The 24,332-nt window shown below is 47.4% G+C and overlaps 1 protein-coding gene across 1 annotated transcript in view; it reads left to right on the forward strand.

Annotated features, from left to right (window-relative positions):
* LOC146830329 (fucolectin-like) overlaps positions 1-24,332 on the forward strand; it is a 134,574-nt gene that overhangs the window by 38,385 nt on the left and 71,857 nt on the right. Inside the window, exon 2 of the mRNA XM_085603712.1 lies at positions 9,148-9,221. Coding sequence (XP_085459838.1) covers positions 9,148-9,221 — 74 coding nt within the window. The remainder of the gene's footprint in view (positions 1-9,147; positions 9,222-24,332) is intronic.

The raw sequence follows: 24,332 nt of genomic DNA on the forward strand, positions 1-24,332 counted from the left end.
GCGTACGGTAAGCTTACGGTAAGCGTACGGTAGAAAAAAAAAAAAAAAAGAAAATCAGATTTAAGTGTTTAGATATTAGGGGGCTCTAAAAAGAGCCGTTGTGTTTATGAAATGATTTTTTAGTGGTACCTACAAGTAAGTACAGATTTGTTGACGTGCTTTCTTGCTTTGTCATCGCACCTCGTGCCCACCGTGCGTGCACGGCACTAACTGCGTAAAGTGGGCACGCGGTGCGCGAAGCGCACCGCGTGCTCACTGTGCGCGCACGGTGCGCGAAGCGCACCGTGCGCGCACGGAACGAACTGCGTTAAGTGGGCGCGCACGCCACGAATGGCGTAAAGTAACTTAGCATTTAAAAAACCGTACAAATTCACTGAAAAAACCATAGGTTTCACACACGTTATAGTTAGGAATTAGCATTTAAAAAACCTTGCAAATTCACTGAAAAAACCATAGGTTTCACACATGTTATAGTTAGCGGAAATTTTACTGATAAAAAACCAATGAAATTCCCCCGTTATAGTTAGTGCAGGCAACTATAACTCACGCGACCGCAATCTTCTGCTGATGACATATGTGTCTTTATGAAAAAAAAATATTTGTAATATATGTATAGCTAAAAATGTATGGAAGAAGACATGGGCAAATAAGTGTCTAAATACAGTATTAGCATCAGCAGAGGATTGCGGTCGCGTGAGTTATAGTTGCCTGCACTAACTATAACGGGGGAATTTCATTGGTTTTTTATCAGTAAAATTTCCGCTAACTATAACATGTGTGAAACCTATGGTTTTTTCAGTGAATATATATATGTATATGTATATTCACTGAAAAAACCATAGGTTTCACACATGTTATAGTTAGCTGGACATTTTACTGATAAAAAACCAATGAAATTCCCCCGTTATAGTTACTGTAGGCAACTATAACTCACGCGACCGCAATCCTCTGCTGATGCTAATACTGTATTTAGATACTTATTTGCCCATATCTTCTTCCATTAAATTTTAGCTATACATATATTACAAATATTTTTTTTTCATAAAGACACATATGTCATCAGCAGAGGATTACGGTCGCGTGAGTTATAGTTGCCTACAGTAACTATAACGGGGGAATTTCATTGGTTTTTTATCAGTAAAATGTCCAGCTAACTATAACATGTGTGAAACCTATGGTTTTTTCAGTGAATTAGCAAGGTTTTTTAAATGCTATTTCCTAACTATAACGTGTGTGAAACCTATGGTTTTTTCAGTGAATTTGTACGGTTTTTTAAATGCTAAGTTACTTTACGCCATTTGTGGCGTGCGCGCCCACTTAACGCAGTTCGTTCCGTGCACGGTTTTTATCAACTTTAATAAGCCCTGTACATTTGGTGGCCTTCGGCCACCAAAAGCACAGGGGGTGAGGTCAATGTGGATAGTGTTTTTTTTATTTCGATTTTATAATTTCATGTTGCCAAAATTACGTTTTTTTTCTCTATTAATAAGCCCTGCACATTTGGTGGCCTGCGGCCACCAAAAGCACAGGGGGTGGGGTAAGTGTGGATAGTGTTTTTTTTATTTTTATTTTTTTACCGTAAGCGTACGGTAAGCTTACGGTAAGCGTACGGTAAGCGTACGGTAAGCGTACCCCGCGAAATTGCCGAAAAAAAAATAAAACCGTTTTTGCTCTTGGGGGATGTTTGGGGACTCCCTCAACATGACTATGTGGGAGGGAGTTGTCAAAACAGCCCCGTAACATGTTTTTGGCCATCATGTTTGATAAACAACACTCAGTGCGAGAGACAAAATGGCGGACGCCGCTTCCTGGTTTCGGCCGATTCGAATGTTTACTAAGATCTAAGAGCCAATCAGAATCGCGCTCGCGCACGCCACCGTAAGCTTACGGTAAGCGTACGGTAAGCGTACGGTAAGCGTACCGTAAGCGGGCTCAGATATATATATTGATTTAAAGGCTATTTTCTCAGAATCTACTGAACAGATTTACACCAAACCTACAAAAGGCACTTCCTTGACCTAGGGACTACCTCTCTGCCAAATTTCTAGTAATTCTGTTCAGCCGTTCGGGCTGTAGCTCGTTCTAAAGGTCCTATGGAAAAATGCATGGGAAAAACGCGTTTTGGGACCCCCCTTTTATCTCAGCCCCCGCTTGACGAATCCCCCCGAGACTTTCAGGGTAGGAGCGGAGCGTAGCGCCCCACCTATTTTGAGAAATTCACGAGGATTCGTCGACCGGCGCCAAAGTTATTCAAAATAGAATGTTGAGGTTTTCCTATGGAAACGTGGTCCTAACTATAACTACCTACTGGCGACCGCCAGTAGGTAATATATATATATATATATATATATTATATATATATATCACGAAGCAAAGGAACGAAGCCGCACTCTTCCTGGATATGAAATTAGTAAATTTTAATGACCTTCTCTGTTACCAACGCGTTTCGAACTCCACTGGTTCCTGATCACGGTATTTACAAGAGTCCATCATTTGTTTTTACATTTTTATACCAACTGATCCGTCCTGCCCACAATGAAGCATTCTGGGAGTTGTGGTTTAAATCGAAGAAACACTTAATCATGTGTATCATACTGATTCCACTTGTCATACTTTTATGTCTGTAACTTTGAATGTATTGTAAGCTGGACACAGACAGTCCGTGTTCCGTGACTACAAATTATGTCTATTGATCCACGCTGCCAATTATGCGTGTGTGCGGCTAAGTGCCAAGTGTGGTAATTAGGATCACAAAGCTATTTGTCGAACAAATCCTGTTTCATGTTTCAATTGGGCTAAGTGCCCTGTATGAAATAGGTTTCTCAAGGAATTCATGAATGCAAATTAGTTTGCTCATTACTAACCATACAAATTCCTTATGGCGTTAATGTGTCTAAACCTATGTGATGGTGTGGACTTGTGAAGTGAATAATTGTGAGGCCGTCCTACCTCACAGCCGGCACCAGCTTCAAGCGCTCCCCCCGCAAGGACACTTTGCTAATTCATATATATATATATATATATATATATATATATATATATATATATATATCTATATCTATATCAACAACAGAGCTCCTAATATTAAAGGAGGACCGCAACTCCAGCAGCATCCATGTGTTTTGGCTGCAAACCAGCCTTGCTCACGACGTATATGTACAGTTAAGGTACATCTATGTGATGTTAAATGCAATAATTCAATACTTACCTATTTGTTTTTGCCTTCACGATATTTCGGTCCTTGGAATTTAGGCCTCAATATTTTATATTCAATAATCTGGTAGAATACCCTCAGATTATCTGAATTGTCTGTAAAATCAATGGTCATACTTAATTGACAGGATGAACACCAGCCCAAAATATTCTAGAATTGTACTGTGAAGGACAGAGTTGGGCACAACATTGCAGAATTTGAATAAGGAAAGGAACTTCCAAATACTTATTTGATACAATTTGTGAATGATATTAAAAACATCATGTGCTGCATAGTGCCTCTAACATGGTCCTGTTCAGAACTATTGATGGACACATGGTTCAATATTTTGGGCCCATTCCTATGGCTGTCTTGGTACTTGCCAACCCAAGAATGTCCTTACTTTAACCAGGCTTCACCTAACAGGAATAATAGTATTCTTGAGAAATCTCAAAATATTTCAATAAAAGTCCTGAGGACATTGTGGACATAAAGCTCACTTCAAACGGCAGAGGGCGTGTGCCCATACAGCTCAGGAGTTTTCAGCAGATGCCAAACTTGCACTTCATTTACATTATGCAACAGAACAAACTTATTTAGTTTGAAGGCACATTTTGGACCTGTCATCCCAGATCCGTACTTCCTCAATGTACATTATACTTGGGGGCGGGATACTGAGTGATCACAATTTATGTATGTTTTAAGGTATTTTTATTTAGAGAAGTTTAGCGGGCAGGTTTAAGAAATTAACTATAGAAGCCCAATTACACTGAAACAAGATATAAAAACTAGCATATTACAAAGAAATTAGGAACAACTCATGATAGGTAGATAAAGCCCACATATCCGATAAATAAAAACAACCACAAGTCACTGAAAATCAATTTCTGGGGCATCAGGAGAAATTTATGACCCAGGAACTGATGGAGATGTTAAAACACGTCTTTGTGTACTAGCTACCTCACTATGGCCAGAACTGATGACTTTGGAATTGGGGAACCAGGTTCAAGTCTCGGTGTCAGCTCATCATCCTGTGATTCTGGGCAAATCTTTAAACTATTGATGTAGTTTTCTTTCTGGTAGTAACACCTGGGGCAAAGTCATAACAAAATTAATGAGTACAGGGTAGTAGTAGTACAGGAGTACTCTTTTGTGAACACCTACATCGGCTCTATTAGTACAAGTTCTATTTGTAGTATTTGTGTATGAATATTTTTTAAATATTCAAATTTGATTCCCATTTTAGATGTTTTGGTGACAACTCACAAAGGCATGTAAGGGTTTGTAAAAGAGTATGACAGGAGTACCGCTCCACCTACTCAGAAGTGCTTTTGTTAATCCGTTAATCCGTTCAGCCGAGTCGCTGATAGGAGGGAAGAAGAAAGTAGGACCATTGAACAAGAGATCCTGGAGAGGAGGGTAGTAGAGGAGGGGAGAGTAGGCCTTCACCAAAGGCTAACATTGCGCCAACACGATTTGCAGGCCCTTGCTCACAACGCAGCTAAATCGTATGCATTTGCCACACAGCGTCGGCTGTACGATGTGGGATACAAGGCCTCCAGACTACTTGCCTGGCTAGACAAGAGAGATAGGGACAGATTGTGGGTACTAGGGGTCAAGAATAGGGCGGGAGTCCTACAGATGACAAATACTGCAATAGATAAATCAATCAATAAGGTAATTTTAAGCGCACTCCTCACCCGTGAGGGTCTCGAGGCTCTGGGGGAGGGGGGAGTCAGCAGATCTGTTTAGCTGAAGAGCCAGGTCTTGAGGGTCTTCCTGAAGGTGTTCAGGGAGGGGGCGCGTCTGATGTCTGCCAGGAGCTCATTCCAGGTTTTGGCCACGATGTAAGAGAAGGATCTTCTGCCTGCTCTGTGGATGCGTGGGGTTTCGGCCAGTGTGAGGTTGGCTGATTGGAGGTTTTTTGGGTTACGTGGAAGGTGATTCTGTCGTTGAGGTATTTGGGTCTGGTGTTGTGTGGGTATTTGTAGACGTGGCTGAGGATTTTGAAAGCGTCTCTTTTCTCCACAGGGAGCCAGTGGAGCTTTCGTAGGTGTTGGCTGATGTACTTGTGCAAAGGGATGCCGAGAACGAGTCTGGCGGCGGTGTTCTGTATCGTCCGGAGTTTGCAGAGTAGGGGCTTGTTTATGCCGGTGTAGAGTGGTTTTCCATAGTCCAGTCTGCTGGTGATGAGTGCGTGGGTGACTGTCTTTCTTGACTTGGGGGAGGGATCCATTTGAAAGTCTTTCGGAGGATGCGGAGGGTGTTGAAACAGCTGGAGGCGACGGTGTTGACCAGTCGGTTCATGGTAAGGGATGAGTCGAGTACAATTCCAAGGTTTCTGGCATAGTCCGAGGGGGTCGGTGGGCTGCCGAAGGCGGTTGGCCTCCAGGTGTTGTCCCATGCTGAAGGGGTGGTTCAGAGGACGAGGACTTCTGTCTTTTCGGCGTTGAGCTTTAGGCAGCTGGTGGTCATCCAGACTGCGACGTCCTGCATGGAAGTTGAGTCTGGCGGTGGTGGGGCCTTTGGTGAGGGAGAGGATGAGCTGGGTGTCGTCAGTGTAGGATACGATGTTGAGGGCGTGTTGTCAGATGATGGCGGCGAGGGGGGCCATGTAGATGTTGAAAAGGGTTTGGCTTAGTGATGATCCCTGTGGGTCCACAGGTGGTTTCTGTGGGATCGGAGATGAAGGGTGGCAGTCAAATCCTTTGACTTCTTCCGGTGAGGAATGATCGGATTCAGTCTAAGGCGGTTCCTTGTATGCCGGCGTCATGTAATCTGGCGATGAGTGTGCGTTGGGAGACTGTGTCGAAGGCTGCTGATAGGTCAAGAAGGATCAGAGCTGTGGAGTGGCCGTAGTCCAGGAGGGTGCGAATGTCGTCTGTGGCGGCAAGTAGAGTGGTCTTGCTGCTGTGGTTGTTTCGGAATCCAGATTGAGACGGGTCGAGGATGGCATTGTCTTCGATGAATCTTGTCAGTTCCCTGTTGACTGTTTTCGCTGCCACTTTGGCCATGAAGGGGAGGAGCGAGATGGGCTGGTAGTTCTAGAGGTCCGTGGGGTCAGCTGAGGGTTTCTTGAGCAGGGGCCTGACCTCTGCATGTTTCCAGTCGTCTGGGATGGTGCCTGTTTTGAAGGTGGTGTTGATGATGTGTTGTAGTTTGGGTGCAATGCCGGTGGCAGCTCTGTGGTAGATATGTGGAGGGCAGGGGTCGGTGAGGGCCCCGGAGTGGATGCCTTTCATGGTTGAGGTGACGTCTTCGGTCGTGATCGGCGTCCAGGTGGAGATGGTGGGTTGGCTGTTGTGCCTGGTGGGTGGGCCGGCTGAGACGTCCAGTGGATGGTCGACAAAGTTGTTGTAGAGGTTTTTGATCTTGAGGTGGAAGTAAGTTCCAAGCTCATCGCAGAGGTCTTGGGCTGGGGTGATGTCTGTGGCTTCGCTGGATTGGTGAATTCCTGGATGACACTGAAGATTTCCTTGGAATTGCTGTAGTTGTCGAGGATTTTGTTGTGGATGAAAGTCCTTTTGGTGGTTCTGACTTGATTGTGGTAGTTCGCCATGGCTTCCTTCTAGGTGGTGTAGTTTCCGGGTGCCTTGTTATTTCTCCATTTTTTCTCGAGGCATCTGCAGCTGCATCTGGCATCTTGGAGATCTGTGGTGAACCTGGCGGCTTTCCACGAGCGCTGTTTGTTGGGATGCATAGCGGGGCAAGCTTGTCTGCGGTGTTGGACATCCATATGTAGAATTCTCTGGCTGCTAGGTTGGCGTTGGATGTCGGTGTGTGGTTGTCTTGGATGAGGGTGGAGTTGAGTTGTTCGTAGGTGACTTTGCTCCAGTTCCTTCGTGGTGGGCGTGGGGCTGGTTTGGGTGGCTTGGGTTTGTCGACGAGGAAGTGTATGCAGTGGTGGTCGGTCCATGGGGGTTGCATTGTGTGGCTGAAGTAAACGCTTTTTCCTGCTGCGAAAATGGGGTCAAGGGTGTGTCCTGCCCTGTGGGTCGGTGTGGTGACGAGTTGTTTGAGTCCGATGTTGGCAAGGTTGTCACGAAGAGTAGTGGAGTTGGGGTCGCTGGGGTTGTCGAGGTGGAAGTTCAGGTCTCCGATGAGTATGTAGTTTATTGAGGTGATGGCGTGGGATGCGAGGAGGTCGGTGATGGTGGCAGCGAAGGGGGCTCGGGGGCCGTGGGGTCTGTAGGCGAGGGTGCCACGGAGTGTGGAGTTGGGGCTGGTCTGGATCTGGAAGTGCAGGTGTTTGGCAGAGGGAAAGGTTTCGCTGGAGGTGGTGAGGCGGAGGGTGTTCTTGTGGGCGATGGCGATGCCCCCTCCCGGGTGGTTGGGGCGGTCCTTTCTCTGGATCTTATATCCATCTGGGATGGAGGTGTTGATGTCAGGTGCGGAAGAGGCATTGGTCCAGGTTTCCACACAGAAGGCGATGTCGGGTGAGAGAGAGATCTCCATGACATGTTTGTGCATGGAGCGCACATTGAGGAGGATGCATCTTAGGGTGTCGCAGGTGTTGGCGTCAGCGGTGTTGGTGGCCGGGGAGGTGGCGAAGGTCTGACAACAGTGGACATGTCCGTCCTCCCCTCCATCGTCCATGTGAATCAGTCCAGCCTTATGTCACGTTGGTTGTACTGCATTCTGCACATGACGGGTGTGTCCCCGACCCAACCCCAACAGACTACGTTGATGGCTCTAGATGCCTAAATGGCAAACTTAAGACAAAATCCTAACTTCTGTGAATTCCAAAAGTAGTAAGTTTAGGATTTTGTCTTAAGTTAGTTCTGTGAATCGGGCCCTATGAATCCATTCTGTAATCCCGCCGGGTGAGGGCAAATAGATATCTGGGTTGGCACTCTAGATTGACAAACATGACCCCCTGTGGCATAGAGATCAACTGGGCGAGGTGTCCAACTTACGGGGCTTCTTGCGTGGAAAAGATAGATAGTGAGTCATAGTCAAGAGGGCACTGATCTTTCCGACTGCTCACCCTTATAAGACCAGTTACTTGCAGACCCTGTTCTGGAAAAAAGCAATATTGGTAATTTATCGAAAACTGATGAACAGCTCCCCTGACCCACTTGGTTCCCTCAGGCATGCCTGAACTGACGATATAGGCAACATTGACGATGAGGAATGGGTAGAGGCCCTACAGCGTCCCCAAGAAAGAGTGATCCAAGCCGGATTACGGCTAATACAGCTTTAAGTCTTGCATCGTTCTTACTACCGGTAAGCAGTAGAGACATCACAATGTGCGAGAGGTTGTGCGCAGGAGGGATCCTTTTACCACACCCTGTGGGAATGTCTCACGATCTTCAAATATTAGCAGGAGGTGACGACTGCGATATCGAGGCTCCTAGGCAGAGAGGGTGCCTATGGACACTAAATAGTTGCTTTTGATGATTCAGGGCAAGGAGGACTGGCCTCAACATATTGAGTTCTGGCTGGCGTCGGTAGTGGAAGTCGCAAAACAGAATATAGCGCAGCAGTAGGGGGCCTCTCTTTTCTCGTCGGTGGAAGAATAGGAAGCTGGTTTAGACTGGTGCCAGATGGCAGAGGAAGTGATCTACAAACGCAGAGGGTGCCCTAGAATGTGAGAGAAGATATGGACCTCTTGGCAGGATTATAGGGTTACATTAGTGGGGTCATGACTCACCTGTGTGCTGTACTGATTACCGTATACTGTGATGGTGTAAAAAATGGGTGGCTCAAACCCCACACTGAACGGAGTATTGCTAGAAAGTCCCTGAGCTGTTCAGGAATTGTGCCTCGACAACTTTACAATGTAATACACATGTTGAAATGTCATTATGTGTTCATGAAGACGCTTCGGAGTTGTGTTGTATTTTAAGTTTGTTTCATAAGAAGAACTAAAAAAGGGATAGTGTGGGAGAGGATGGGAGTCAGTTGGTTGGTATTATTACATGATCACCTATAAGATTCTTTTTCCCTCATAGAATGCTGACTGCCATGATTATTCTGCTTGGAGTAAAGATTGAAGAAACTGAAAGCTGTTTCCCAATATCGTCTGGTAAGCAAAGGTCCAAAGCAATTGATTAACTTGTTTGTAGGACTTGAGCATTAACATTTATGGAATAAATCAGTGTACAATGTAATTTGAGTATCTACACAGCTGATGCATTTGGGAGGACTAATAGCACATTTGGCTCAGAGAGCCAGGGGATTGGAGTACTAAAAATACTACAAAGGTCCTGACACTTCTCCACAATACACTTTCAAACAAGGGCTATTTAAGGTCAAAAACATTTTTCTTTTATTTCATATTTCCACATTTAAAAAATATAATCATTAAATCCCATCTCATAAGTAGAATACTCAATCTCTACTTATTGCTCATATGAATTCTCAGGCCCATGACTGCAAATATTCTAATTGTCCAGCACTGCCTGATTCATGATTATTGTTAGACTGTGTTGGGCTTAGCGCGGTCTTCCCTCAAACTTCTTGCCTCTCTTCTTCCACTTTGCTGGACTTATATTTGTTGGCCTTATCACTATGTGCACTTTACTACTGCTAACCAGTGCTAAAGTGCCTGTGTTGCTCCCCTAAAACATGGTTAAATTGGCTTATACCCAATTGGCATATTTATTTTTCTTATAAATCCCGTCTAAAGTGGCATACCATATATCCAGGGACATGTAAATTAAATGCTGCCAGGGAACCTGCTGCAGGTATTGTGCCACCCTTTTAAGTTGCACCTTAAAATACATAACAGGCCTGCCACAGCAGCGTGAATGTAGTTTTAAACTGCCATGTCGACTTGGCAATACAGCCCTCTTGTCAGGTCCTAAACTCCTGCATTATTACATATGTCATCCCTAAGGTAGGTCCTTGGTAACCCATAGGGCAGGTTGCCTTCTAACTAAAAGATGGGACTTGTACTTATTAGTTTTACATGTCCTAGTAGCGACTAACTCCTGCATTAGCTTTTCACTACTGTGAGCCCTACCCCTCCCATAGATAACATTGGGAATTCCTTATCACATTTAATACTGGGAGAATATAGCTATTTCATGATTGGTATCTGTAGAATTGTTTTTTTTTTAAATATCTTTATTGAAATTTTTCCTTATTTTTTAAAACAGGGGTATCAACACAGATAAATAGTATCAACAAAGAACAAACAATAACCACAAAATTGTAATGCTTGAGGCAGAGAACAGAGACCCGAAAACAAACAGATGTATAGTCAACACGAGAAAAAAGAAAAAATTAAATAAGATTGGCAGCAGATACAGTGAAGCTCCAGTGAGCCATTTGTCGAAACCATGTTTACCAATTCATACCAACATCAAATAGATTTCCATACCGATAAACTTAAATTATACAGATTCCTTCCATTTTATTAAGGGTGCCCAGATATGTCTACCCAGCAGTTTCGCTTTCTTTCCCTTTCTTTCATAGATTTCTCTCTCCATTGTGTATATGGAAAGTAGGCAAGCCAGCCATTGCTGAAAAGTGGGGGGGAGGGGGTCTAACCAGACACAAGCGATATTAATCCTTAGGACAGCCATGGCGCTAAAAAGAAATTGGTAGGCAATCTCGTTTTGGTTTATGCTTCTTATTCCTAGCAGAATTAATTCCGGGGTTAATGTTATTTTAACCCCAAGTACATAATCTAAATATTCCATAATTAGATCCAGCAGTTCCTGCAGACGAGGGCAGGAAGAAACATATGCACCAGATCTGCTTCCAGTCCCCCACACCGAGGGCATGTAGTGCCTGTTAAACCACCCCACTGTGCTATTCTGGCTGGCATGTAATATAAAGAAAAAACAGTTTTAAAACTGCTGTGCCTGATGCCCAGCCAAAGATAGAACCGACTGACCTATCTCTAAAGATTTCAAAAGAACTCCGGGGGCAGCCCCCACACGCTCAGCCCATTTAGCCTTGTGTTTAATTAAATCATCTTGTTATAAATTAATCAGTTCTGCATAGATCAGCTTAATCGCCCCCTTGGTCCTGCCTTGCATGATGTTGATTATTATATTACTAGCAAACCCACAAGCCCCACCACTTGTTTTTACAGAAGCAGCTACGAAGCTGTAGATATTTAAAACAATTGCCTCTTTCTTGCCCACAATCCTTCTGTATATCTTTATTATTATTATTATTAGGAGTTTTATATCGCGCACGGTTACCCTTGGGCATCCCAGCGCTTGCATTGGGAACCCGTCCTGGTTTTTCCCTGTGAGATAATCCATACTGGGCATCCCCAAGGTGAAAGCCAGGCATCCCGCCGCGGGGGGGCCGTTGTGGAGATTAAGCAAGCTAGTTGCCCAGAGCTGCCTAGTGTGAACTCATGCTTAGAGTAGGCACCGAAGCGAGAATTATCAAGTCCGTGGACAATTGGGCTCCAGACCCTGCCGCGTCGGGAATCGAACCCTGGTCCCGGGTCTGACCTCTGCTTCAGGGTATGCCTGCTCTAACCAGTGAGCTACACTTCTCTACACTTCTCTTTAAATTGACGAATCCCTTGCTTTTCAATTACATCCCCAGCCTGACGAACACCCTCTGTATCTGTAGAATTGTAATGAAAAACCTGATTTATTGGCAAAGTTGGGTTTTTCATAACACATTTGGAAATGTCACTTTTAGAAAGATTATCTTTTTCTGTCATTATCTCTGATGTGACTGCAGCCTGAGCTGATTCACATCACTGGGTGTAACTGACAGTTAGACTTTGTGAATTCCTCCCAGACAGTCGCACAAAAAAGGGATTAGGGCTATCTATTGGCAGGGTGAGGGTACAGAGCTGAGCACGACCCCACTTGCAACTGAATACTGTGCTCTGCCTTCACACAAAGGACCTATCACCTCCACAATGTAACTGTAGCCAGCTTGGAGCCACGGCAGGGGAGTCAGGAAATTCCATGGACTTCACACCCACTGTCTAAAAACATCTCCCACCTTCCAGCAGAAGGGCACCATTGAATAAAAATAGGACCTTGGACACCAACTCTTCAGTTCACTTCTGGAGTCTGCCTTGAACCCTGAGAGACCAGCCCTGAATTCTCGACTGCACCCAGGACTATCACAGTGACTCCAAAGGCTAGATTACTGGCCTCCTGTTCAAATCCACAAGGACACAAAACACTCCTACGATCTTGAACTCATACATGCACCCAGCCTGAGTGAATCCTGAACCCCAAGTGGTGTCCCATCAGTACTGGACCCTTAGTTGTGATGCTAAAGCTACCCAGATGGCAAAAAACAAACACTGAGGAATTTTGGGGCAAAAACTGCTCTGAGAAACATGAGAAGACCGGGACAAACCTGCTTGCCTATCTGCCTGAGGTACATCGCCAGTCGGATTGACTTTGGGGCTTCTCCTGATATGTTCTACTCCGCAGCAGCAAATATTTTCAGCAGTCCTTCGCTAAAGATGTATCCGACCTTCTGGAACTGACTTTGGCTACAGCCCTCTGCCTCGTCTCACTAGAGATTTTCAACTTCCCAAAACAAATACTAAGTCTGAACGTGGAAATCTTCACCGCAGCTTCAACTCAAGGCTCCCCGATGACAACACTCCCACCTCGGACACCACCTGCAGCCTTGCCTCGCTGAACTCTACCTTCTCAGAACATTTTTCTCAAAATTATTTCTAAGTCTGAAGGTAAGCTCTGACCAGGCGCAATCCACTTCTTGTATCCGAACCGTGCTCCACAACAGCCTGCCATATTTCTCAACCTTGACCCGGTCTAACACAACAAGATGTCAGCGGTTGCCACTTTTTTCTTATAGGAGCTAATTTACAATATAATTTTAAAAAAAAATTATGAATCTGGATTTACTGATTGCAATTTTGTAATTTTGGTGTAGAATAATTTATTAATATTGACTCTATTTTTTGGAATTGGTGTAGGATGTTTCTTGTGTTGCGTGTTTACTGTATTACTGCTTGTGTGCTGCATAAATACTTTACACATTGAATCTAAGTTAAGTGTGACTGATTGTTGTGCCAAGATTCCCAGGGTTGAGCACAGGTTAGCCCCTTCGCTGCTAGGCCTATATCCCCATTGTGCGAAGCCGTTTTTGGCTATTTGGAGAAGTTCGCGCTTAGGCCCCTGTAACGTTTTAACCACACAACGTATCTACAGCAAATTTGCATCCTTTTTTCCCAACATCATGGGGATTCTAAAGGTATCCAGGGTTTGTGGATTCTCCTGGAGGGGGCCCAAACATTTTGGAAAAATGGGCTTCAGATGAAAGCGCATGGTTTTTTCCCTGCAAAAATGGGAAAGAAAGCAATAATGGATCCTGGAAAGCTATACATTTTAGAAAAGTAGACACAATTCTGAATTCAGCAAGGGGTCATTTGTGTAGATCCTTCAAGGTTTCTTTATAGAAACTAACTGTTGATTATAGGACAAATTGAAAATTAGTTGAAAAAATCCATTTGTGTCAACGTTTTCACCTGTAACTTCTAATTATGACAGCTGTTTGACAGCAATATACCGTTACATCCACTGGCCCTTTCTGGTTGTGGGGATATATAGGACTTGTAGGTTCACCAAGAAACCAGATGAACCAAGAGCCAATAACTGAGCAGTGTCTTGCAATGGTTGTTTATTATGTACTGAGTATGAGGGAGAGTAGGATCTGCTTCACATGTTTACCCCCACTTTTTGCTGGTGTGTCACTGTTTTTCGACTTTAGTCTGGCGGGGACCCTGCTATTCAGGGCCCCAGTCTAGCTGCTTCCTCTCTAAAATGATTCCATGTACTTTAGGTACATTACAGAGTGGATCTGAGGTGCCCTTATAAGTCCCTAGTATATGGTATACTATGTACCCAGGGCATAGGTACCCCAGAGGCCTACCAGGGGCTGAATCAGGTATTATGCCACCCCTGGAAAGCCACCCATAATGACACCACAGGTCTGCTACTGCAGCCTGAGTAAGGTGGTGCCTGCACCCCTTACTGAGATCTAGGTTCACTATATCTCACCATATACTGCACATACAAACCTATCAGTCACCCCTATGGCAGGCCTTATCAATCCTGAAGGCTGGGTGCTTGGTTATATGTGTGGGGGTGCCCAGGCATGAGCTGAGCCCCTCTGCAGCCTTCGAAATCTCTTCTCCGGGGTTGTCAATAGTGCAGTCTGACCATTACTCTTAAGTGCATTATAACCAAATGTTAAATGCTAACTTTGGACTGGCTGCACGGAAACATGTTGTGTTTGGTGTCAAACACCTTAGAATCATACACCCATACCTGTAACTGGAGTGGGAGTATGATCCCAGCCTTCTAGAGGGAGAGACATGGCAGCACTGGTATACCCGGTAGAAACTTAATAGAGGCTTGGCATCACAAAATGGATGCTGCAGCCACAGACACAAGTCTGGCCTCCTACTGCTGACCGAAACTCCGGCAGGGGAGGCATGGACAATAGGTTTTCTATCACAGGGAGGTGTAACTACCTCCCAGACGGGATTATGTGTAATGGGGCTGGGTGGGAGCACTCTCTAAGTGCTTTGAAGTCCTGCACTGGGGCACATTTGGTGTCCCTGTGCATATTCCAGCTCAGACCGGTTTTGGTGCTTCCAGCCCCTGCTCTGGCGCGAAACTGGACAAAGGAAATGGGTGTAGTCACCCCTCTTTCCAAACCCTCCCATAGGTGGGTCCCCAGAGCTAGTCCAACCCCTTCCTTAGGTATAAGTAAGGAACCTCTGTAACTAGAACTCTAGATTACCCTGGACGAAACTCTGAAGCCAAATCCTGGACCTTCAACGCTCTGCTCAAGACCAGAGGACTGAAGAAATCTCCCTTGGGGTCAAGGAGTGACTTCCCTGCTTGGCAGGCACCAACGAAGCAATTTGCTGGTCTGCATTTCCGAAGTTCCTGCCGGACTCCGAAGTATTTGCAGCCCAGGAAGAGGATTTCCAGACATCTCAGAGGCTGACCCGAGTCCCCCGCAAAGCTGAGACCTGCAGCCCTCATGAGTAGCGTGGTACCGGAACTCCTGGTCACCATGCATTTGTGCAAGTGCATTGACTTCTCGACGTCTCTTAAAGTCGTGCTTGGGCTGTCTGGTAGCCCACACCTCGAGCACTGAATCCACTGAAGATTGTTGTAAATATTAAGTGGGTGTGAGAGGTGAAATGGCGCTCCAAACAAGATTCCACAAAATATTTTAGTATAATTAGCAATCACCAGCGATGCTATCAATATAGGGAACAACACCCAGCCAAAAAAGGGTCATTTTTCACTGCAAAATTGAGGTGTGACCACGTTGCGTTTTGCGCCGTTTCCTGTCGCGGACACTAGGCCGACCCGCACAAGTGAGTTACCATTTTTCTAGTAGGACATTGGGGGACGCCGGGTGGGTGGAAATTTGTGGATCCACGCAGATTCCAGAACTTTCCATCACAGAAATGTGGGGAAAATGTGTTTTTTTTGTCAATTTTTTATGTTTGCAAGGGATTCTGGGTAACAGACCATGGTGGGAGGCACTCAAGTCACCCCATCCTGGATTCCCCTGGGTGTCTAGTTTTCAAAAATATATAGGTTTGCTAGGTTTCCCTAGGTGCCGGCAGGGCTAGGGTTCAAAAACTACAGCTAGGCACTTTGCCAAAAAAGGGTCATTTTTCACTGCAAAATTGAGGTGTGACCACGTTGCGTTTTGCGCCGTTTCCTGTTGCGGGCACTAGGCTGACCCGAATAAGTGAGGTACCATTTTTCTCGTAGGACTTTGGGGAACGCGGGGTGGGTGGAAATTTGTGGATCCACACAGATTCCAGAACTTTCCATCACAGAAATGTGGGGAAAATGTGTTTTTTTTGTCCATTTTTCATGTTTGCAAGGGATTCTGGGTAACAGACCATGGTGGGAGGCACTCAAGTCACCCCATCCTGGATTCCCCTGGGTGTCTAGTTTTCAAAAATGTATAGGTTTACTAGGTTTCCCTAGCTGCCGGCAGGGCTAGGGTTCAAAAACTACAGCTAGTCACTTTGCCAAAAAAGGGTCATTTTTCACTGCAAAATTGAGGTGTGACCACGTTGCGTTTTGCGCCGTTTCCTGTCGCGGGCACTAGGCCAACCCACACAAGTGAGGTACCATTTTTCTCGTAGGAATTTGGGGAACGCGGGGTGGGTGGAAATTTATGGATCCATGCAGATTCCAGAACTTTCCATCACAGAAATATGGGGAAAATTTGTTTTTTTTGTCACTTTTTTATGTTTGCAAGGGATTCTGGGTAACAGACCCTGGTGGGAGGCACTCAAGTCACCCCATCCTGGATTCCCCTGGGTGTCTAGTTTTCAAAAATGTATAGGTTTGCTAGGTTTCCCTAGGTGCCGGCAGGGCTAGGGCTCAAAAACTACAGCTAGTCACTTTGCCAAAAAAGGGTCATTTTTCACTGCAAAATTGAGGTGTGACCACGTTGTGTTTTGCGCCGTTTCCTGTCGCGGGCACTAGGCCGACCCGCTCAAGTGAGGTACCATGTTTCTCATAGGACTTTGGGGAATGCGGGGTGGGTGGAAATTTGTGGATGCACGCAGATTCCAGAACTTTCCATCACAGAAATGTGGGGAAAATGTGTTGTTTTTGTCACTTTTTTACGTTTGCAAGGGATTCTGGGTAACAGACCATTGTGGGAGGCACTCAAGTCATCCCATCCTGGATTCCCCTGGGTGTCTAGTTTTCAAAATGTATAGGTTTGCTAGGTTTCCCTAGGTGCCGGCAGGGCTAGGGTTCAAAAACTACAGCCAGTCACTTTGCCAAAAAAGGGTCATTTTTCACTGCAAAATTGAGGTGTGACCACGTTGCATTTTGCGCCATTTCCTGTCGCAGGCACTAGGCCGACCCACACAAGTGAGGTACCATTTTTCTCGTAGGACTTTGGGGAACGCGGGGTGGGTGGAAATTTGTGATTCCACACAGATTACAGAACTTTCCATCACAGAAATGTGGGGAAAATGTGTTTTTTTGTCAGTTTTTTACGTTTGCAAGGGATTCTGGGTAACAGACCATGGTGGGAGGCACTCTAGTCACCCCATCCTGGATTCCCCTGGGTGTCTAGTTTTTAAAAATTTATAGGTTTGCTAGGTTTCCCTAGGTGCCGGCAGAGCTAGGGTTCAAAAACTACAGCTAGACTCTTTGCAAAAAATGTGTAAATTTTCAGTGTGAAAATGTGGTGTGCTCACCTTAGGTTTTGAGCCACTTCCTGTCGTGGGCACTATGCCTACCCACACAAGTGAGGTACCATTTTTATCGGGAGACTTAGGGTAGTTCAGATTTGTAAAGCAACTGTTATTGCCTATTGATTTTTGATGCATTTCTCCCTTCCAAATGAAAGACATTGTGTAAAAAAAAAGTCATTTTGAAAAATGACCAATAATTGTCATGCAAGTATGAGTATTCCCAATTTCGAAAATGTGCAAATATGCACTGTATCTAAAATCTGTAATTTGTTCCCATTTCAGAAATACATAGGTGTCTTTCATACCAATTTTTCCATGTATACATTTTCACACTATAATTGCTATATACCCGGAAGTAAAAAAAAAAACGTTACAAAATGCTGCTCAGTTTTTTACTCTGGGTTCGTTGGGCTGTTGGTGAGTGTTAGACGGACCGGGAGGGTCGGCCGAGGTCAGGGGGAGAGGTCTCCGGGGAGAGCCGTCTCCAGCGATCGTACAGACAAATAACTTCCCCCCCACAGACAGACACCACACAAGGATAAGATTTAGCGTTCTTTATATGCACTTCTTAAGGTACGATGAGATAGTACAAGGAGGTCTGGACTCAGGGGTCCCCTCGATTTAGGTCTCTTAGGATAGGGAAGGGGTAGCGGGACAGTCTGTTTACCAGTCAGGTAGTTCGGATGAGATGATGGTTAGCTCACAATCCTCGAGCTTGGTGGTGGAGCTGGTACGGGCCGCGGCAGCGCCAGCAGGTCCCGGTAGAGATGGTCGATACACGGTCCGCGGCAGCGCCAGCAGGTCCCAGTGAGGATGGTCGATGTACGGTCCGCGGCAGCGCCAGCAGGTCCCGGGGAAGATGGTCGTTACAACGGGCCGCGGCAGTGCCAGCAGGTCCCGACGAGGATGGATGTTGCAGAAGGCCGCGGCAGCGCCAGCCGGCAGGACGATAGTTCGCAAGATAGGGCTACGGCAGCGCCAGTAGTCCGTCAAGGCTGAGTTCTCTCGGTGTCTCTCGACTCCAGGATACAACTGCCATCCTGCTCCGGAGCTGCTCCAGTTATAGGGCAAGCGCCCTTTGATGTCCGGGCCCTCGCACTTGGAGGTCGGAGGGTCCGGGATGAAGGTGTCCAGACACCCAGCAGGGGGTGGAGCCAGCGCCTGGGGGAGCTGGAGGCGATCGGCACCTGGCGGGGGAAGAGCTCTTGACGCTTCGTTCTCCCATCGACCTGCCAAGTGGTCCGCTCACCTCCTGGGTGGATGGTGGTGCCGGGATGTCGGGGCCAGCCAGGCCCAGGGTTAGGGTCGGGGGGAGGCCACGCGGCCTCGTGGTGCAGGGCCCAAGATGGCGGCTTGACCCGGCCGGGGAAGCCGGTGGGGCTGGGGCCCGTGATGCATGGAGGTCCGAGGGCAGAAGTTCTGTCGGGAGACGGGGTGCAGGTGCTTTTCGTGGGTCACGCCTGGCGGGCCGGAGCTTGGGCCCTGTCGTGCGGGGAGGGAGCAAGCCCTTCGTGTGGCCTGTCCAACAGTGAGCCTACAAGTCCTATATATCCCCACAACCAGGCAGGTCCAGCGGATGTAACGGTACATTGCTTTCTAAGAGATGTCAGAATTAGAAGAAGTTACAGATGAAAACGTTGACACAAAAGGCTGCTTTTTTCAACTAATTTTTAATTTTTCCTATATTTAACTGTTAGTTTCTATAAAGAAACCTTGATGGATCTACACAAATGACCCCTTGCTGAATTCAAAATTTTGTCTACTTTTCCAAAATGTATAGCTTTCCAAGATCCATTTTTGCTTTTCTACCCATTTCTACCATTATCTGGAAGGAGGTTGAAAGCACAACAAATTGCAAAAATAGGGTATGTCCCAGAAAAATGTCAAAACTGTGTAAAAAAAGTTGGATTTCTGACAAAAATCTGTCATTCCCTAAAAGCTGGAGAAATGGTGATTTCAGCCCCACAAACCCTTTTTTGATATTATTTGCAGAGAAAAACCCAGACGCTTTCATTTGCAGCCACTTTTCCCCATTTTTCACAAAAAACTAAATTTTGCTGTATTTTGACTAATTTCTGGGAACCCTCTAGGAGAATCCACAAACCCTGGGTACCTTTAGAATCCGCATGATGTTGGAAGAAAAGGACGCAAATTTGGCGTGGATACCTAATGTGGTCAAAAAGTTACAGGGGCCTAAGCGCGCACTACCCCAAATAGCCCAAAAAAGGCTTAGCACAGGAGGGGAAAAGGCCTAGCAGCGAAGGGGTTAACCAAATACACACCCAGAACATATAAGAAAGAGCCAATAAGAAAAGTTGGAAAACAGGACAGAACCAATAGAAAAGGTTTGAAAACAAAGTGTCAGATAACTCGAAACAACCGTGTTTGCCACCCCTCCCTCAAACTAATTCATTAACAGATTCACAACTAACTTGCAGGTGGCGAGATACGTTTGTGTATGTTGGAGGACAGTTGTGAAACAAGAGAATGCTAGCAGAAGAGAATAGTGTGAACCAACAGATAGTTGAGACGGGGATTAGAAAAACCAGACGGGGATTAATGTACTCCGCCAGTGCTAACATCAGCTTTGCAAACAGAGGCAGAAAGCGTATTTCGACACGATGCTGCAGAAAAAGCAGAATAGACTTTGTCCGCCGTGCTGCCTGAGTGAGGGCAACACAAAATGGCGGCGGACCACAAAATGGCGGGTCGATTCGATCACGATCGAAAATCGAAGTTCCTCAAGAGCCAGAGAACCAGGTCACCAGAGCTGTTGTAAAGCCAGAGAACCAGGTCAGCAGATCTGCTCTAGAGCCAGAGAACCAGGTCAGCAGAGGCGCTCTAGACCCAGAGAACCAGGTCAGCAGAGCTGCTCTAGAGCCAGAGAACCAGGTCAGCAAAGCTGCTCTAAAGCCAGAGAACCAGGTCAGCAGAACTGCTGTAGAGCCAGAGAACCAGGTCAGCAGAGCCGTTGTAGAGCCTGAGACCCAGGTCAGCTGCGCTGCTGTAGAGACAGAGAACCAGGTAAGCAGAGCCACTCTAGAGCCAGAGAACCAGGTCAGCAGAGCTGCTGCAGAGCCATAGAACCAGGTCAGCAGAGCTGCTACAGAGCCAGAGAACCAGGTCAGCAGACACGCTCTAGAGCCAGAGAACTGGCTCAGTAGAGCTGCTATGGAGCCAGAGAACCAGGTCATCAGAGCCTCCCTAGAGCCAGAGAACCAGAATAGTAGAGCTGTTGTAGAGTCAGAGAACCAGGTCAGCAGAGCTGTTCTAGAACCTGAGAACCAGGTCAGCAGAGCTGCGGTAGAGCCAGAGAACCAGGTCAGCAGAGCCGCTCTAGATCCAGAGAACCAGGTTAGCAGAGCTGCTCTAGAGCCAGAGACCCAGGTCAGCAGAGCGGCTGTAGAGCCTGAGAACCAGGCCAGCATAGCCATTGTAGAGCCAGAGAACCAGGTCAGCAGAGCAGCCCTAGAGCCAGAGAACCAGGTCAGCTAAGCTGCTGTAGAGCCAGAAAACCAGATCAACAGAGCTACTGTAGAGCCTGAGAACCAGGTCTGCAAAGCTGCTGTAAAGCCAGAGAACCAGGTCAGCAGAGCCGCTCTAGAGCCAGAGGACCAGGTCAGCAGCGCTGCTCTAGAACCAGAGAACCAAGTCAGTTCAGGCGCTCTAGACCCAGAGAACAGGTCAGCAGAGCTGCTCTAGAACCAGAGAACCAGGTCAGTAGAGCTGCTCTAGGTCCAGAGAACCAGGTCAGCAGATCAGCTGTAGAGCCTGCGAACCAGGTCAACAGAGTGGCTGTAGAGCCTGCGAACCAGGTCAGCAGAGCTGTTGTAGAGCCATAGAACCAGGTCATCAGTGCCGCTCTACAGCCAGAGAACCAGGTCAGCAGAGCTGCTCTAGAGCTAGAGAACCAGGTCAGCAGAGCTATTGTAGAGCCAGAGAACCAGGTCAGCAGAGCTGCTGTAGAGCCAGAGAACCAAGTCAGCAATGTTGCTGTAGAGCCAGAGAACCAGGTCAGCAGAGCTACTGTAGAGACAGAGAATCAGGTCAGCAGAGCTGCTGTAAAGCCAGAGAACCAGGTCAGCAGAGCCACTCTAGAGCCAGAGAACTGGGCCAGCAGAGGCATTGTAGAGCCAGAGAACCAGGTCAGCAGAGCTGCTCTAGAGCCAGGGAACCAGGTCAGCAGAGCTGCTCTAGAGCCAGAGAACAAGGTCAGCAGAGGCATTCTAGACCCAGAGAACCAGGTCAGCAAGCTGCTGTGGAACTAGGGAACCAGGTCAGAAAAGCTGCTGGAGAGCCAGAGAACCAGGTCCCAGGTCAGCAGAGCTGCAATAGAGCCAGAGAACCAAGTCAGCAGAGCTGCTGTAGAGCCAGTGAACCAGGTTTGCAGAGCTGCTGTAGAGCCAGAGATCTCGGTTAGCATAGCCACTGTAGAGCCAGAGAACAAGGTTAGCAGAGTCCCTCTAGAGCCTGAGAACCAGGTTAGCAGAGCTGCTGTAGAGCCAGAGAAGGAGGTCAGCAGACCTGCTCTATGGCCAGAGACACAGATCAGCAGAACTGCTGTAGAGCCTTGGAACCAGGTCAGCAGAGCTGCTGCAGAGCCATAGAACCAGGTCAGCAGAGCTGCTACAGAGCTAGAGAACCAGGTCAGCAGACACGCTCTAGAGCCAGAGAACTGGCTCAGTAGAGCTGCTATGGAGCCAGAGAACCAGGTCATCAGAGCCTCCCTAGAGCCAGAGAACCAGAATAGTAGAGCTGTTGTAGAGTCAGAGAACCAGGTCAGCAGAGCTGTTCTAGAACCTGAGAACCAGGTCAGCAGAGCTGCGGTAGAGCCAGAGAACCAGGTCAGCAGAGCCGCTCTAGATCCAGAGAACCAGGTTAGCAGAGCTGCTCTAGAGCCAGAGACCCAGGTCAGCAGAGCGGCTGTAGAGCCTGAGAACCAGGCCAGCATAGCCATTGTAGAGCCAGAGAACCAGGTCAGCAGAGCAGCCCTAGAGCCAGAGAACCAGGTCAGCTAAGCTGCGGTAGAGCCAGAAAACCAGATCAACAGAGCTACTGTAGAGCCTGAGAACCAGGTCTGCAAAGCTGCTGTAAAGCCAGAGAACCAGGTCAGCAGAGCCGCTCTAGAGCCAGAGGACCAGGTCAGCAGCGCTGCTCTAGAACCAGAGAACCAAGTCAGTTCAGGCGCTCTAGACCCAGAGAACAGGTCAGCAGAGCTGCTCTAGAACCAGAGAACCAGGTCAGTAGAGCTGCTCTAGGTCCAGAGAACCAGGTCAGCAGATCAGCTGTAGAGCCTGCGAACCAGGTCAACAGAGTGGCTGTAGAGCCTGCGAACCAGGTCAGCAGAGCTGTTGTAGAGCCATAGAACCAGGTCATCAGTGCCGCTCTACAGCCAGAGAACCAGGTCAGCAGAGCTGCTCTAGAGCTAGAGAACCAGGTCAGCAGAGCTATTGTAGAGCCAGAGAACCAGGTCAGCAGAGCTGCTGTAGAGCCAGAGAACCAAGTCAGCAATGTTGCTGTAGAGCCAGAGAACCAGGTCAGCAGAGCTACTGTAGAGACAGAGAATCAGGTCAGCAGAGCTGCTGTAAAGCCAGAGAACCAGGTCAGCAGAGCCACTCTAGAGCCAGAGAACTGGGTCAGCAGAGGCATTGTAGAGCCAGAGAACCAGGTCAGCAGAGCTGCTCTAGAGCCAGGGAACCAGGTCAGCAGAGCTGCTCTAGAGCCAGAGAACAAGGTCAGCAGAGGCATTCTAGACCCAGAGAACCAGGTCAGCAAGCTGCTGTGGAACTAGGGAACCAGGTCAGCAAAGCTGCTGGAGAGCCAGAGAACCAGGTCCCAGGTCAGCAGAGCTGCAATAGAGCCAGAGAACCAAGTCAGCAGAGCTGCTGTAGAGCCAGTGAACCAGGTTTGCAGAGCTGCTGTAGAGCCAGAGATCTAGGTTAGCATAGCCACTGTAGAGCCAGAGAACAAGGTTAGCAGAGTCCCTCTAGAGCCTGAGAACCAGGTTAGCAGAGCTGCTGTAGAGCCAGAGAAGGAGGTCAGCAGACCTGCTCTATGGCCAGAGACACAGATCAGCAGAACTGCTGTAGAGCCTTGGAACCAGGTCAGCAGAGCTGCTGTAGAGCCAGAGAACCAGTTCAGCAGAGCTGTGGTAGAGCCAGAGAACCAGGTCAGCAATCTGCTATAGAGCCATACAACCAGGTCCGCAGAGCTGCTGTAGAGTCAAAGAGCCAGGTGAGCAAAGCCATTGTAGAGCCAGAGAACCAGGTCAGCAGAGCCGTTGTCGAGCCTGAGACCCAGGTCAACAGAGATGCTGTAGAGCCAGAGAACCAGGTCAGCAGAGCTGATCTAGAGCCAGAGAACCAGGTCAGCAGAGCTGCTGTATAGCCATTGAACCAGGTCAGCAAAGCCGTTGTAGATCCATAGAACTAGATCAGCAGAGCTGCTGTAGAGTCATAGAACCAGGTCAGCAGACACACTATAGAGCCAGAGAACCAGTTCAGCAGAGCCGCTGTAGAGCCAGAGAACCAGGTAAGCAGAACCGCTCTGAAACCAAAGAACCAGGGCAGCAGAGCCGCTCTAGAACCAGAGAACCAGGTCAGCATGCTGCTGTAGAGCCTGAGAACCAGGTCAGCAGTGCAGTTGTAGAGCCAGAGAACCAGGTCAGCAGAATTGTCGTAGAGCCAGAGAACCAGGCCAGCAGAGCTGCCCTAGAGCCATAGAACCGGGACTGCAGAGCTGTTGTAAAACCTGAGAACCAGGTCAGCAGAGCCCCTCCAGAGCCAGAGAACCAGGTCAGCAAAGCTGCTCTAGAGCCAGAGAACCAGGTTTGCAAAGCTGGTCTAGATCCGGAGAACCAGGTCAACAAAGTCTGCTCTAGAGCTGGAGAACCAGGTCAGCAGAGCTGCTCTAGAGCCAGAGAACCAGGTCAATAGAGCTGCTCTAGAGCCACAGAACCAGGTCAGCAGAGCTGCT

Source organism: Triturus cristatus, chromosome 5_1 (genome assembly GCF_964204655.1).
Source record: "Triturus cristatus chromosome 5_1, aTriCri1.1, whole genome shotgun sequence".
In the NCBI taxonomy this organism is placed as follows: Eukaryota; Metazoa; Chordata; class Amphibia; order Caudata; family Salamandridae; genus Triturus; species Triturus cristatus.